Raw genomic sequence first — 15,188 nt, forward strand, 5'->3', positions numbered from 1 at the left:
TTAGGCTTGGAAATGCAAGGAGTTCAGCCAAGCCTGCTTTGTAATCTCAGCAGAACTTTTGGTGAGTTCAGTGACCAGTCTGGTTGTGGCAGTTGCAGATGTGGGCAGTCAAATGATAAGGAGAAATTAAAAGAAGGCCTGGGTTACGTATAACTTTGGCTATTGTTGTAATTTGATTACAGCCCTTAGCTTTTATTTCAAGGGCCCATAGTCATAATCAATAAAAAAGATAAAGAATTTAAAATATTTTACTTGTTTCTGGCTGCACTTGTAACAGAATTCCTTCAGCTCTCAAAGGTGAAATATTTTGTAATTATTAGAGTTCGTTGTGATGGCAAAGAAGTTTCTTATCTGGGTACCCTTATGATGGATGGTGTGGTGAAATCTGGAACAGACAGGAGTGTTTTCTTTGCATGTTTAGGCGAACGTTTTTTTAATCAAATTGTATTTATAAACAAACTAACCAACCCCAGTTCAGATTCTCTGTCTCCAAATTAATGTTAGATTTATTGGTATCATATCCTCAGAAAGTTTTATGAGAATCTAAGAATAGCATCTTTTTGAGCCTTCCCTAGCTTAAAATGCTGCAGTGAACTTGAAACATCCCATTTATATTTTTGTGGTTATGCAATCCTAATATGTTAGCCACTCTCTAAATATAAACCTATTTCATTTTTTCCCATCTTTTTGATTCCTTTTCTACTTTTCTCTCTAGATTGGTGGGATCCGATTCCTGTATGACAACTTGGTCGAGTCCTTGGAGAGATTTAAAACCAGCAGTGGGTTTGGGTGTATTTTGGCACATAGCATGGGCCTGGGCAAGACCATACAGGTCATCTCTTTCTTGGATGTACTTTTTCGGCACACAGAGGCAAAGACTGTTCTTGCCATTGTACCTGTAAGTAGCCCATGCGGAAGGCTGACTGATCACCTTCCTTGGTCTACTTCCTTCTTTGTGTAGAGAAGATTGATTGGTATCCTATCTCTCATCACACTCTGTCATACCCTTGCTGCTCTTTTCCCCATTTCATTCCCTGTCTCCCTGAGTATGCATGTTGTAGTCTGCTGCTCTTGTCTGGGCACAGCTGGGGGGCATTCCATGCTCTTATTTCTGCTGTTAAAATCCTGAGCCACTCAGCTGGGTTTTCAGTCCTTCCGTCGCTAACTTTTTCAGGTGAACACGCTCCAAAACTGGCTAGCAGAATTCAACATGTGGCTCCCAGCACCTGAAAACCTTCCTGCTGATTACAACTCCAAAGAGGTCCAGCCCCGCACCTTCAAAGTCCACATCCTGAATGATGAACACAAGTAGGTGCCAGTAAAAAGCCCTTTTGAACATTTAGACCGCATCTTGAAGAGCTGTTACCAGAATTGCTGCTGCAGACTGCTAAGTTTGGGCTAATTCTGTGCCATCAACTCCCAGATCCTTCCCATTCTACATTTGTGTATGCTGTTTAGAGGGGAGGATTTTGGTACCTGGGAGAGATTGACTGTATCTTTCATGCAACATTTGTATCTTGTACTTCCTTTTCACTCTGCTTACTCACCTTTCTATTCTTCCATATATGCTGAAATCAGAAACCCAATTGCCAGACCCAGAGCTGCTTCTGCAGAGATGAGCAGAAGTGCTGTGTTGTTTTTCTGGTGGTACATTGCTAATATTATCAGAGTCCTGGGACTCCTGACACGTGTGCTCCTTATACCATATATCTCTTGTATTTTAAATGTTTTTTTCCCTGAGATTTTTTCATACGCTTTAAGGATTCTTCTACCCAGCACTGTGACTCTCTGTAAGCTGTGTTGTCCTTGAGGGATTCTGGCAATATACGCAAAGCATCCTTCTCCCGAAAGGAGCAGTCAGTAATTGCAGTTACCAGAGTGGTGTGCGGTGCATTCTTGGCCTGTGGATCTCTGCTACTTTCTGGGTCATTTGGTTTGCATAGATCAGGATAGTGTAGCAATCACAGGGAACTCTCAGTTCATCGGCTGTGTTCATACACTCACCTGTTGAGGTCTCCTGAGTAGAACGTACTTTGAAGCTGTGGATGCTGCTCCAGCTATGTATTTACTGTTGGATAGGGCTTGGTGTGCTGGGCAGGTTGGGTGAGGACAGTGCCTTTATCTGGACCAATTCTGAGCAGGCTAGCAGGGGAGGAATAATTCAGGGATGCTTGCATTAGAAAAGAACGGAGTAAACAAGTAGAGGGGTACCACTAACCACCACATACATCATTAGCAGCTCATTCTGAAAATGGGTTTTGCAGAGGCTCAACAGCTCTTTTAAAAGGATGCTCACAAGTTTGATGTGCTTCTGTACAACAGACCTCTGCAGCTCAATTCCTGTAAAGACTTGTCCTTCTCAGCACGCTATCTGTGACAAACTAAAAGGCTTTTTATCTTTTCCTATGAACCTGATTGTCTCCAAAAAAAAACAACCCACCCACAACAATTTCATTGTATTCTTCTGTCTGATTTCATGCTAGAAAGTACTTTAACTGTATATGACCTTTTCTTCAGCAGACTCCAGTCCAGTGGTACAAGCTGAAACTGGAGAGAAAGCTTACAGCTTATTTCATTTCTTTTTGTGTTTTTTTTTTTTTTTTTTTTTTTTTTTTGTTACAGAACAACGGCTGCCCGTGCAAAGGTGGTGAATGACTGGGTGATAGAGGGTGGTGTGCTGCTGATGGGATATGAGATGTACCGTCTCCTCTCACTGAAGAAGTCCTTTGCCACTGGCAGGAAGAAGAAAACAAAGAAGCAAACTGGCCCTGTCATTATTGACTTGGATGAGGAAGACCGGCAGCAAGAGCTTCTGAAAGGTGGGGAGCTGGGGTGGGGGGGAGTTCCTGTTGTCTAGCGGGCTACCAGCCCTGGCAGCACATGCAAACAACCTATCATTGCTTGTTTCTGGGAAGTAGTAGAGTGAATAATAGTCAGTCTTAGCCGCTGGCAGTAGTTACTTTGTTCTGTGTAGTCACTGGAGTCAGGAGACTTACTGCAGTAGATATATTTGTGCTCACCTGCTTCCTGCCTGTAATACAAGTGCTTTCAGGTCTCTTAGCTACTTTTGGCTAGAAGCCATAGTCCTCAGTATCAGAACAAGTCTAAGAATGGTTGTTCGCTTTTAGTATTGTTGACATGACCAAGCTTTGCTGGGTAGAATTGCATCTTTGGAGACAGAAGGTTGTTCAGCTCTAGCTGAGTCTTTCATTTTTGCAATGGCTGCAAGTAGGAGTGGAAGTCAGTATCGCGAAGTTGGAGATTTGTTTGTGTGAGGTCTGCCAGTCAGATCTGACACAAGACACACAACTCGATGCAATGTAGACCACTGAGCAGAAATCAAGGGCCAGTCAAGTCTGATCAAGACCACATTATGCTAAATGGGAGATGGTGTTGCCTCCTGAATCAGCCTTGCTCTATGCCACCCATGAATACTGCTTTTTGTCTTTGATAACTGCCCCTCCTTTTCCTTTTGTGAAGTTGGTGACTGTGTAAAGCCAGAACTTTCTCTTGTTCATCTCAGACTAACGCTTTAATGTTTCTTGTCCTCAGGGATTGAGAAAGCTTTGTCTTGCCCTGGCCCAGATGTCGTGATTTGTGATGAGGGACACCGAATAAAGAACTGTCATGCTAGCACTTCGCAGGCCTTGAAGAACATCCGCTCCCGCCGGCGGGTGGTGCTGACTGGCTACCCACTCCAGAACAACCTCATTGAGTACTGGTGTATGGTAGACTTTGTCCGGCCTGACTTTCTAGGCTCGAGGCAGGAATTCAGCAACATGTTTGAGCGCCCCATCCTGAACGGGCAGTGTATTGACAGCACCCCTCAAGATGTCCGTCTCATGAGGTATCGCAGTCACGTCCTGCATAGCCTACTGGAGGGCTTTGTGCAACGGTGAGTCCACAGGGAGTTGTTAGCAGTTTAGTCCATGCAAACAGCTCCTTCACCCCAAATTAACCTGCTTGTTTGCTGAGTTTATGCAGTACAGCTAATTGTGCTGCCTTCTTGGGCTTGAGTTTTAAACGGTTATGTTAGCTGTCTTTGTGGGAGGGTCTTAAGCATAAAGAGAAACGCAGAGAGCTTCTCAGGTTAGCAGCTCCATATTTCTCTCAGAATTTGTGTCAGCTGCAGAGTGGTCTTTGTGGCTGTGTTTTGCCTTCGGGGTAGAAGTAAACTTAGTTTGTTACAGTGCTGAACACTCATGTAATGGAGAACAGCACCTCTAACTGTACTAGAATGGCCTCAGGTTTATTTGAGTGTCTTAATAGTTAATTCAGATGTGCACTCTTTGATATCCCTTATACAAGGATCTGAAAGTATTTCATGAACTGTCGGTTATGAAAAGTAACAGTGCTTCTGCCATTCTGGAGACAAGTCAGCTTTGTTTCGTGGTCAAGGGTTCTGAGGTGCTGGATCAGTGATCTGGATGGAGTGCCTTAGTCATTGGCAGAGGTAGAAAGAAACCTTAGATCTTATTTCTGTTTTTCAACTGCCATGGAAAACAAGACTTTCATCACTCTCCTAACACTGTGACCTGTGCTGGAAGATTGTAACATTTGAGATCTCTGTAACTGTGCTTACTGTCGGTATATGGCTGCAGGGAGAGTATCTCATGAGTGTCATGCGTTAGAGAGGCATGCAACTAGAGCTCTTTCTTCCTGCAGACAGGTGGGCAAGAAGTCAAAATCTTACCCTGCAGGCAGCCACAGAGATATCAGATTGGGAAACTCTTCCCTCTGTTTATTTTTCTTTATCGCCTCCACAGGCGAGGTCACAATGTGCTGAAGGTTCAACTCCCCTCTAAGGAAGAACATGTCATTTTGGTACGTCTATCAAAGATCCAGCGGGCCCTTTATACGGAGTTCATGAGCCGGTTCCGTGATGCAGGCAACAGTGGTTGGCTGGGACTGAACCCACTCAAAGCTTTCTGTGTCTGTTGTAAGGTAGGTTTTGGCAGGAGTTGCAAAGACGTATTCTTATATGTAAGGGAAAGACAGGAGTATGAGTCAAAAGAAAAGGCAGGAATATGAGTCAAAATAGGAGATAACTGTGGTTGGCTAGATACATCTTCTTTCCCTAGAGCTTCCTGCAGTGTTCCAACAGAATTGTTATCTCCATTTACAGAGCTGGCGTGCAGGGATGTTAAACATTTTGTTCAAATTTGTGCAAGAAATCTGCAGCCATCAGCTGAAGCAGTACTGGACTGGTACCTTGTCCATTTATCTGGTACAGCATGAACCAAGCAGCTTCCTCTGCATTTGTGCTGTGTAGGGGTGCACTGTGGCCTTCTGTTTTGTTCTAGGGAAAGAATTTGGAGGTTTTAAAGTCAGGAGAGCCTTAGTTAAGACAGGCCATACCTGGTGTCATGGCAGAATCATGTTTCACTACCTTAATACGAAGAGAAAGTCAGTCTGATCGCACCTTACAGTTCCACGCAGGGATGGTGATGAGATGATTGAAGTATTAATTTTTCCAGCTGAACTGCTGTAGGAGCTTTCAGTTCTCAAACATTGTCAGGTAGCAGGCCAGCACAGGTCTAAGCACTATCTTTTCTTGCCTCTTCAGATCTGGAACCATCCTGATGTGTTATATGAAGCTCTGCAAAAAGAGAATCTAGCAAATGAGCAGGATTTGGATGTGGATGACCTTGGCACAGCAAGTACTAATTCCCGCTGCCAGCCTCAGGGAATTAAAGTCAAAACAGAGAGTAATGCTTTGGCATCACCAGTTGGAGAAGCTACCAACAGCAAGTTCCTCCAGAGTGTTGGCTTCAACCCCTTTCAGGAGAGAGCAAATCAGGTCGTTACTTATGAGTGGGTGAGTACCACTGCTGGAGAACTCTTTGTCAAGTTACAGTACACATAGACTAGATATTACTCCGAAAGACTGTACCTCTTTTTGTTAGGGCAGCTTTCTGAGGTAAAGACTCTTCTATTTGAAAGCTGGATATTTCTCATCCAGTTTCTCTGCCACAGAGCATCTTGGTCAGCATGTCTGCATGGAGCTGGGTGGGGATTTTGTGACACCTGTGTGACTGGAGTGCAGGTGACACTCTTACGGAGAGATCTCGAGATAGAGCAGAGTGATGAGAGGTTAGGAGGATGCTTGCTCATCCATTCTTCAAGCAGTTTGTCATTTGGAGCTTCTAGAATGGGAAGTAGCAGTGGTTGGAAATAACATTGTCACCTGAACCTGACTGGATGGATGAATACAACCTCTCTGCAATGACTTATTTCTCTCACCTTGAGACAGGATTGTTGAACTAAACAGGGAATGAGCAACTCCACCTGTAATAGTCTCCTGTTTCTCGGTAGGCCAAAGACATCTTGTGTGATTACCAGACGGGTGTCTTGGAGAACTCACCCAAGATGGTGTTACTGTTCCACCTCATTGAGGAAAGTGTGAAGCTTGGAGACAAGATTTTGGTCTTCAGGTAAGCGAAATACCAGTGGCTGATCCTACTAAATGCTCAAGTAGTTGAATCCCTTCTGGTACTAGCAGGTTGTTACACAGGGTGAATGGTGTAGCAGTTTCCCTTTTCTCCTTTATTGTATTAGGCCCTTTTTTCTCTTCACATATTTCACGCTTCTGCCACTATAAAGTTCACTAGCAAGAGGTGTGCTACAACAGGCAGGGTTTGACCCCATCAGTGCTAGTGTGGTTGGGGAAGAGTTCTGATATTCCACTTTTGCTGCTGGGGCCTTTCTCCTGAACAGAGTCCTTGGTTTTACAGCCAGAGCTTGTCCACTTTATCTGTCATTGAAGAGTTTTTGGCGAAGAGACCAATGCCAAGTCCTCCAGGCTCAGATGGAGGAGTTCACAACTGGGTCCGAAACATCAACTATTACAGTGAGTGCAGCCAATCCCCCTCTCTTTTGGTGTGACACTGATCTTCTGTGATGGACTCATATCTGAAAGCATCCCACCATCATCCTGTAGTTGTCCTGGGTGTGTAAATGCTTGTCTGAAGCATTCTTCTGATGAAGTTTTTTTCAGACTGTTCTTGGGAATTTACTCGGGAAGATGTCAGTTCAGTTACAACTACCTGATAATTTCTGTCATTTTTGGCATCTTACTCAGAAGATGTTAGACACCTTTAACATCTACTCACACACTGGTGCTTTTTAAAACTGTAAAAGATACTTTTGAGCTTCCTGTTCATCTGTTTTCTAGATCTTGCTTCCCAAACCAGAATTACTGTGGAATGGTTTCACTACCTTGAGGCTTTGAATTCCTCCTTCCCTCTTCCCCAGCTTTAAATCTTTTTCTGGCAGGGGTTGTTACTTTGTGTTGGCTACTGACCAGGACTGAGAGGAATGGTGAATGTGGTGTTCCTGGTTTTTGCGGAGCTGCCAGAAGCAAGCTGCTGCTCAAGAACAGAGACTTGACACTCTCCTCTGCACACCTTTAGACTGTTGTTCTCTGTGCTCTGATCCAATTGACAGGGTTTTGCCAAAGTCTTTCACAATCTCCTTTCTCTTGGTTCCTTGAGCTTCCAGCATATATGAGGCTGTTGTGCCTGCTGCTCTTGCCTAATGTCTGCCTTGCCTAATACAGAGCCTTGATGTGCTAGGTGCACTGTAGCACTCCCAGTCTTGGCCTTGCCAAGCTTGAGTAATGTTTTGCTTGTTCTTTCAGTTGAATAAAGCCCAAACTGGCTGGCTGCATTGCACCTGCCTGACTGGGCAAATAAGAGGTACAGAGTGGTTCAGTTGAGGTCCTGGAGTGCATGATTTGAGGAAGACCCAGAACTGGTTGGGAGACAGTGCCAAAGCTGAATGGTTGGGAAGCGGGTTTGTTCTGATGGGATTCCCCCAAACATGCAGAGCTTTTAAAAGTGTCCTTAATTTCCTTCTCAGGACTGGATGGCAGCACCTCTGCCTCGGAAAGGGAGCGACTGATTAACCAGTTCAATGACCCCAGTAACACTTCTGTGTGGCTCTTCCTTTTGTCCACGCGGTAAGTTGGCTGGAGCAGAAGGGTGCGATGGAGAGCTCACACTGCTCCTCTGTATGTGCATGGGTTTTCTGTTCTTAGCTTCCTTTATACCTTGCTTTCAAGACTCTCTGGCATGATAGTGCCATCTGCCCCTGAATTCCCTAGGGGTGTAAGATGTTAGCTTTAGTCCTTTGCAAACTGTTAACAACAGTCTTGGAAACCAGACATGGGTCTGAAGTTGCCTGTATGACTGGAGGGAAATTTCCGTGGTGTCAGCATGGCTGCGATGGTTGTCCCTACCTAGAAGCTTTGAATATTGGCCAAGGCCGCAATTTGAAATTTTCCTTTAATTTACAGTGCTGGGTGTTTGGGTGTCAACCTCATTGGAGCAAACAGAGTGGTGGTGTTTGATGCTTCTTGGAACCCATGCCACGATGCCCAGGCTGTGTGCCGAGTGTACCGCTATGGGCAGAAGAAGCCATGCCACATTTACAGACTCGTGTCTGATTATACCCTTGAGAAGAAGATCTATGACCGTCAGATCTCCAAGCAGGGCATGTCAGGTAGGTGTGTGGGCATGGTACTCTGATCTTGCCTTTCCCTCCTTTTGGCTTCAAGTCCCATTTCTGTGGTTTTCATAACTTCTTTTTTTTGAAGGTTGAAAACCAAACAGCCAAAGAAGTTGACAGAGGTACATTATCCTAGGGCTGCATTTGATGTTTGAGTCAACAGTGACACAAGACCCTGTAAGAAACTCAGGGTGGAGCAGTAAGGGTTGTAGAGCCAGCATCTTCTAGCACAGTTGTGCTCTGCATTGCCATTTTACCTTCCTTGCTATTCTCTTGGTTACAAGAGACTGGGAACTTGGGCTGTGGTCATCCTGTTTCCCCCATGCCTGAACACATAGCATGTCTTAAACTGGGCATTACTTACTAAATAGCTCCTTACCTCCATTTCTCCAGCATCAACTGAGGGGAAAAAAGCCAAATAAAAATACACATTGATATCTTTGACTGTACTTACTTAAGAGCCAGAAATAATTAATTCCCTCCAGTTCTGACCTGCCATTGTACCAAAAGTACCTTTTGTGCTGGCTTGTGCTAGCTGTCAAGCTGCTCTTGTAGTGTATGCAGCTGAGGGTTGTAGTGACCCAAACAGAGTTCTGCTGCCTGTGTCCTGCTTTGTCTCAAGACCCAGCTCCAGAGGCAGCAGCCCAGCATGATTGACTCAGTGTGCTGTCTTGCACTTGAGGTGGAGTCTCCTAGCAGCTGGCTTGGCTCCCAGGAGAGTCTTGGATATAGATGTTTTCTCCATGTGCCCTGTGCAGCGGTATCCACCTCTTCTCTTCTCAGTTCACCCTGTTCCCTTCCTTTTCCAGATCGGGTGGTGGATGATCTGAACCCAGTGCTGAACTTTACCCGACGGGAGGTAGAGAACCTGCTGCATTTTGTGGAAGAGGAATCCGACCCTGCTCAGCTCTCCCTCAATCCAAGCAAGATGAAGGAGTCGGTTCTACAATTAGCCTGTCTCAAGTATCCTCACCTCATCACCAAGGTAAGAACAACTTGCTTCCTTCCTGTACAGCACTGTGTAGACTGTAGGAGGCAGGAGGACTGCAGGAATCTGGCTGTGTGATGGGGACTTGGTGGCAAGAAGGACACATTGGTATGCTGGTGGGAATACGGCTCTCTCTAGAGGAATTTTTGCCTAAGAGCCCTGCCCGTCCCTGCAGTATCTTCTACGCATTTAGAGCCACCTCTGCCCTGGACAGGTTTGGGGGCAGGTTGTATGGCACCTCTTTTTTCAACATGGTGCTGTACTAGGAAGGTGTCAGTGGCAAATTGTGACTTGCTGCCAGCTCTCTCCCTGGGGTGGCTTTAAAACAATGCTGGAACAAGCCAGCACTTGGCTCCGTTAAGGAGAACCCTGCTGGTAGGGTGGTGCTGCAGAGTGGGCCTGTGGCCCGGTGCCATGGGACTCTGGTGGCTGTGGGACATCACAGTAGGCTCTGTGCTTTGTGCTCCTAGCCTGGCCTTCAGCTTGTGGGTTGTGCTATGTACCCACACACTCGTGGTGAGCGATGGCCCAGACTTGGCAGACAGGATGGTTTAGCTGACTCTCAGTCGTTTCTCAAGCTGTGCCTTGGTCACTTCTGCAGCATTGCCCCAGATAGGCTGTGCTGTGACCAGCTCTGCCTCCAAATCCCCTCTTCAGTGCTCCAGTCCTGGAATGGGGACAGTGCTGACACAGGGAACAGGGTGGCTGTGGGGTGTGTTGGTTCCCTCTTGTGGTGAGCTGATGTCAAAACCTCCGTGCTGTGGGGTTGCAGGAGCCTTTTCAGCATGAGTCACTGCTGATTGACCGGAAGGAGCACAAGCTGACCAAGGCAGAGAAGAAAGCAGCCAAGAAGAGCTACGAGGAGGAAAAGCGAGCATCCGTCCCCTACACCCGGCCGTCCTACGCACAGTATTACCCAGCCAGTGACCAGAGTCTGACGAGCATCCCTGCCTTTAGCCAGAGGAACTGGTGAGTACCTGCATCTTCTTCTTCTTCCTGCACTGTAGGTGTGAAATGATGGGGCGGAGGATGCTCAGCCCTGCTGGTGGGAGCACTGCACTTTCCTCCCTCCTCTCTCACTAGGCGACCAGCCCTCAAGGGTGAGGACAAGCCAGTGGCAAGCGTCCGCCCAGTTCAATCTACCCCCATTCCTATGATGCCCCGACATGTCCCCATGGGCAGTGCAGGATCAACCTCAAGTTCCAACCCTGCTGTCAACTTCCCCATCAACTATCTACAGCGAGCTGGTGTCCTGGTGCAGAAGATTGTCACTACCACAGGTGAGTTGCTGAAGCAGGAGTAAACTGGTGATGCTCACAGGGGGTTATGATGCCCACACTGAGCTGAGGAGAAAGGTAAGTTGCTGATGCCCACGAGGACTGTGGGCAGACAGGCATCAGAGCAACTGGTACCACTGCTCTGCATTTGAGCAGTTCCCCTGTGTGGGGAGGACTTTGCCTGCAGGTGTCTAAGGGACATGTGCCTGGTGGGTTGTTGGGAGTGAACTCCGTGAGAGGGCCAGCAATACTGCTTCCAGACAGGAGTGGAGTCACCAACTGTTTGTGTTGGGACAAGGGAGATACTGTACCAGAGCATCACGGCTTTTGCTTCCTCAGAGCCTCTGTTGCCTCCTGTGCTGCTCAGAATTAAATGTGGGGCTTGCTTCTAGCACAGCACAGAGAGGAGAGTAATGCACTGCAAACAAGGGGGTTTGGTGGTACATTTCCCCTCTCCTGGCTGTGGCTGGCATGTGGTTTCACAGGCACTGTTCTATTTCTTCTTCCACTGCCAGATATTGTGATTCCGGGTACAAACACATCCACTGATGTACAGGCAAGAATCAGTGCTGGTGAGAGCATCCACATTATCCGAGGGACGAAAGGTAAGTTCCTCTGTCTCGGTAACATTTGTGAATAGGGGCTTGGCCAATGCTAATTCACAAAGAAAAGGATGTAATATCATCAGTTAGTCCCTCGAGAGGGAAAAATACAAGAGGAGGAAGAGATCTGGACTCCACAGTGGCTCTCTTGCAGCCCATGGTGTGCTCCTGTAGCTGATGCTTCAGGACGATTGCAGTTGTGGCTGCTTCTGCCTCTGAGAGGAGCTGTTGGACTTTGTTACTGGGCTTCTTGTTCTCACAACACCCGTTGCATATTCTGGGGCAGCTAAATGCTTTTCCCAGTGCTCCCACAACGAACATAGCTCCAAGCATGAAACTCCATGTTTACCACTGGCAGCATGTTGGGAGTGGGTGAGCTTCAACCCAGGAAAGCTGAAAAGGAGGAAATGGGGAGTGGGGAAGGGGGCAGAAGCCTCCCAGTGATCTTCCTACGTGTTCTGTGGGCCTGGCCTTACGCAACGCTGCTGTCCTGTTCTTGCCCAGGCAGCCTCGCTGGCTCACCGATCCGGGGCCCTAAGCTGAGACCAGAAACCCTGAATGAAGTTGTTCTGCCTCTGTTCCAGGGACGTACATCCGGACCAGCGATGGGCGGATTTTTGCTATCCGGACCACTGGGAAGCCAAAGGGCAATGAAGATCGTCGGACGGCTGCCTCAGGTAGGGGCTTGCTCACATGCTTTCCTGTCCAAGTGTCCGGGATGTGCTGTTCCCTGGCTGCCTTCCATTGGTCCCGTGTTCAGAGCTGACCCACGATCTTCCCGTGATATCCACACCTTTCTCTCCATCACTGCCTCTCAGCCCCCAGCTTTTTCTCCAAGGCTGTCTTTCACCTCCTCCATCTCCGTGTTTCCAGGCTCCCAGAGCTCGTCGCTGGAGTCCGCGAGCAACGGCAGTCACAGTGCCTCATCCCCGCAGCTCCCCAGCGCGGAGGAGCTCACTCGGCCCATATCCCCCGACAGCCCCGAGATCATCAGCGAGCTGCAGCAGTACGCAGAGGCAGCGGCAGCCCGGGAGTCCCGGCACAGCTCTCCCAGCACCAATGCTGCGCAAGGCCACCCTGCCCGCACGGACAACGCGCCTGGCTTGGCAGCTCGAGGAGCCGAGCAGCGTGCTGGGATTCACTGCATGGCTCCCTCCGTGTCTTCAGCCTTGCCGGCCACCAGTCAGCACGTTGATGCACACTCGGTGTTGGACTTACGGGGCAACAAGCGCAAGTCAAGCTCGCCGTCGGCTCCGGAGGAGCAAGCCCTCAGGCAGCAGAAAAAGCGCCAGTTGCCATCATCCGTGCAGCCGTATGAACACGGGTACCCTGTCTCTGGTGGGTTCGCCATGCCTCCTGTCTCTTTAAACCACAACCTAACCCATCCATTTGCCTCCCAACCAGGAAACTCCTTGTACATGGGCACTGGGTCCTCTTACTACCAGCTGCCCAATTTACTCCCAGACCCTCATCTGGTGTTCCCTGTGACTACTGACCCTCTGCTGACAGCCGGCACCGCCAGCTCTTCTGCTGCTACCTCAGTCACCGCCAGCGTCCCCTCGTTCATGCTAAACCCTTCTCTGACGGGGGTGCTGCCCAGTTACTCGCTTCCCTTCACGCAGTCACTCCTGCCCGAGCCCAGGATGTTTGCTCCTTTCCCAGCCCCCATCTTGCCTAGCAGCCTTCCCAGGAGCATGGCATCTGCCTACCCTGGCTACATGTCCCCTCACTCGGGCTACCCGGCCGGGGGCCTCCTTCGGTCCCAGGTGCCTCAGTTTGAACCCCAGGAGGTCCCAGAGGTGGGATGCAGCTCTAATGACGAGGACAAAGACGACGATGTTATAGAGATCACAGGGAAATAATGGGCCTGGCTCCTGCTCGGTCTCAGCTCCACCAGGAGGCAAAAAGTTGCAGGACCTTCCTGGGAGTCAGGATTTCCCCTCTGGGCCACAGCAGTGGGTGGAGAAGGATGCGAAGGGTGTGGCGTGGTGTTTGTTTTCTTTTCGTTTTGTTTTGTTGGTTTTTTTTTTAGCTGTCAAGGATCTGAATTGTGCTGGGAGCTGGGTGGGGGGCATAGAGCGGACCTGCAAGGGCCGGGGGGAGCAAGAGCCAGCGGAGGAGGGAAGCAGTAATGCAAACCATAGGAGTGCCTCCCTCCCACGCTCTGTCTGTCTGTCTGTCTCTGTTCTGTCTTGTCTGAAAGGGGGAGGCTTGGTGCCGTGAGTCACTGCCCTTCTCAGGCCTGGAAGCACGGGCTTGACCGCTGGCAGGGCTGAGCTCCTTCTCACACAAACTGCCTTATCTGTGAACTTCTCTCACTTGGGGAGGTGTGGGCCAGGGGGCAGTGACTCCAGCAGAGGTTGGGGACAAAGCATTTTTACTCGGGAGGGAGCGGGGGGACTTCTACATTGTGTGTGTTGGGGGGGCAGAGGGATTGATGTTTTTTTAAAAAAAAAAAAAAAAAAAAAGAAAAAAAGAAAAAAAATCACCCCACAAACAATCTGTCAACCTCTGTCAAATTCACATGAAACTAGTGTGAGGGCTCCCCGGGCCCTTGGCGTGGGTCCCATCCAAGGTAGGTCAATCCCGTGGGGCTGCTGCCGGAGCAGCGGAGCCATGCCAGACCCGGTGGTGGCTGCTGGAGGGGAATCCTGGCGACTCCCCCAGCTCCGCGGCCCCGCCACGCTGTGCGAAGGCCGTGTCTCGCCCCGCTGTGGGCCGGTGGATCCAGGGGTCACTGGGCTTGCTGCTGCGTCTGAACAGCACCAGGCAGTGGAGAAGGTTGGGAAGGGACGTGGTTCTGGCCCCAGTGCCCCTTGCTGGTGACCCTGATTGGAGCAACTTCCCCCTGCACAGAACCTCTACCTTAATTTATTACGTGAAGGCATAATATTTATTGTTTGGGGGGCTCTTTCCTTCGATTTTTAAATTAATTTCCATATTAAAAAAAATAATAATAAAATGCTGGCCTCCATCCTGCAGTGGTTGCTCGTTGGGTTGTCTGTGTGGGGAGAAGCAGCCAGCTGCCCCGAGCAGAGCCCAGGGGCAGGAGCAGCCGCGGCGGCTCCCTGTAGCACGCTGCAGCGACCCCCAGGAGCGTCCCCTCTGCTGCCGGGGAGCAGCTGGAGGGAGGACGGAGTCCCCTCGCCGTGTCGGGGCAGGTGGAGGAGCACATGTGGGAGCTTCTTGTGCTTGTTCCCGGTGAGGAGGAGGAGGGCGTGAGGAAGGGCTGGCCCTGGCACTGACAGCGAGCACGCAGGCTGCTCGCCTCTGTGCCAGGGCTCCGGAGGAGAGGTGGCTCTGCGCAGGTCCCGTGAGCACATCTGGATGTGTGTGTGGGTGTGAATGCACCGGGGTGGGGAGCTGGAGTCCGGGACCCTCTGTGTCCCATCTGGCTGTCACCAGGCCGGGTCTGTGCTCGCCGTGGGGGACTGCCCCGGAGCAGGGCTGGGATCTCGGAGCAGGGGCAGCTTCTAAGAGCCTGCTGCGAAAGCAGCAGTCGCTGGTGTTTGCTGGGACCAGCTAGGGAAGGGCAGGATGTCCTGTCATCCTCTGCCACAGGGTGAGCTGGAGCCCTCCCCTCTTGAGAGAGAAAGAGAGAGCAAGGGTGTGTGTGTGTGCACGTGTGTTACAACAACATAATAAAAAAACGTTATGGGGCTTTCCTAGTGTCTTTTTCTGTTTAATGGACATTGTCTGTCGAACATAACCACACCATTCATAGAAGCCTTAGATCAACAGTTTAGCTATGCAAATTATTTTAATTATTTTTTTAAAAAAAGACAAACATTAAAATAGTGCTTTCTTCTTTAA

The 15,188-nt window shown here is 49.1% G+C and overlaps 1 protein-coding gene across 4 annotated transcripts in view; it reads left to right on the plus strand.

Annotated features, from left to right (window-relative positions):
* Positions 1 to 15,188, plus strand: part of RAD54L2 (RAD54 like 2) — a 65,460-nt gene that overhangs the window by 50,173 nt on the left and 99 nt on the right. For 3 of the 4 annotated variants that reach the window (XM_067003293.1, XM_067003292.1, XM_048054364.2), the window contains 16 exons: positions 716 to 898; positions 1,175 to 1,308; positions 2,623 to 2,819; positions 3,553 to 3,895; positions 4,767 to 4,944; positions 5,567 to 5,818; positions 6,316 to 6,434; positions 6,735 to 6,850; positions 7,861 to 7,960; positions 8,297 to 8,502; positions 9,318 to 9,493; positions 10,269 to 10,465; positions 10,580 to 10,776; positions 11,289 to 11,378; positions 11,960 to 12,052; positions 12,249 to 15,162. In XM_067003293.1, the coding sequence (XP_066859394.1) occupies positions 716 to 898; positions 1,175 to 1,308; positions 2,623 to 2,819; positions 3,553 to 3,895; positions 4,767 to 4,944; positions 5,567 to 5,818; positions 6,316 to 6,434; positions 6,735 to 6,850; positions 7,861 to 7,960; positions 8,297 to 8,502; positions 9,318 to 9,493; positions 10,269 to 10,465; positions 10,580 to 10,776; positions 11,289 to 11,378; positions 11,960 to 12,052; positions 12,249 to 13,237 (3,570 nt within the window). In that variant the 3' untranslated portion in view covers positions 13,238 to 15,162. Of the gene's footprint in view, positions 1 to 715; positions 899 to 1,174; positions 1,309 to 2,622; positions 2,820 to 3,552; positions 3,896 to 4,766; positions 4,945 to 5,566; positions 5,819 to 6,315; positions 6,435 to 6,734; positions 6,851 to 7,860; positions 7,961 to 8,296; positions 8,503 to 9,317; positions 9,494 to 10,268; positions 10,466 to 10,579; positions 10,777 to 11,288; positions 11,379 to 11,959; positions 12,053 to 12,248; positions 15,163 to 15,188 lie in introns of those variants that run through there. The other variant, XM_067003294.1, reaches the window with a different exon arrangement.

Source organism: Anser cygnoides, chromosome 10, assembly GCF_040182565.1.
Source record: "Anser cygnoides isolate HZ-2024a breed goose chromosome 10, Taihu_goose_T2T_genome, whole genome shotgun sequence".
NCBI classification, from domain to species: Eukaryota; Metazoa; Chordata; class Aves; order Anseriformes; family Anatidae; genus Anser; species Anser cygnoides.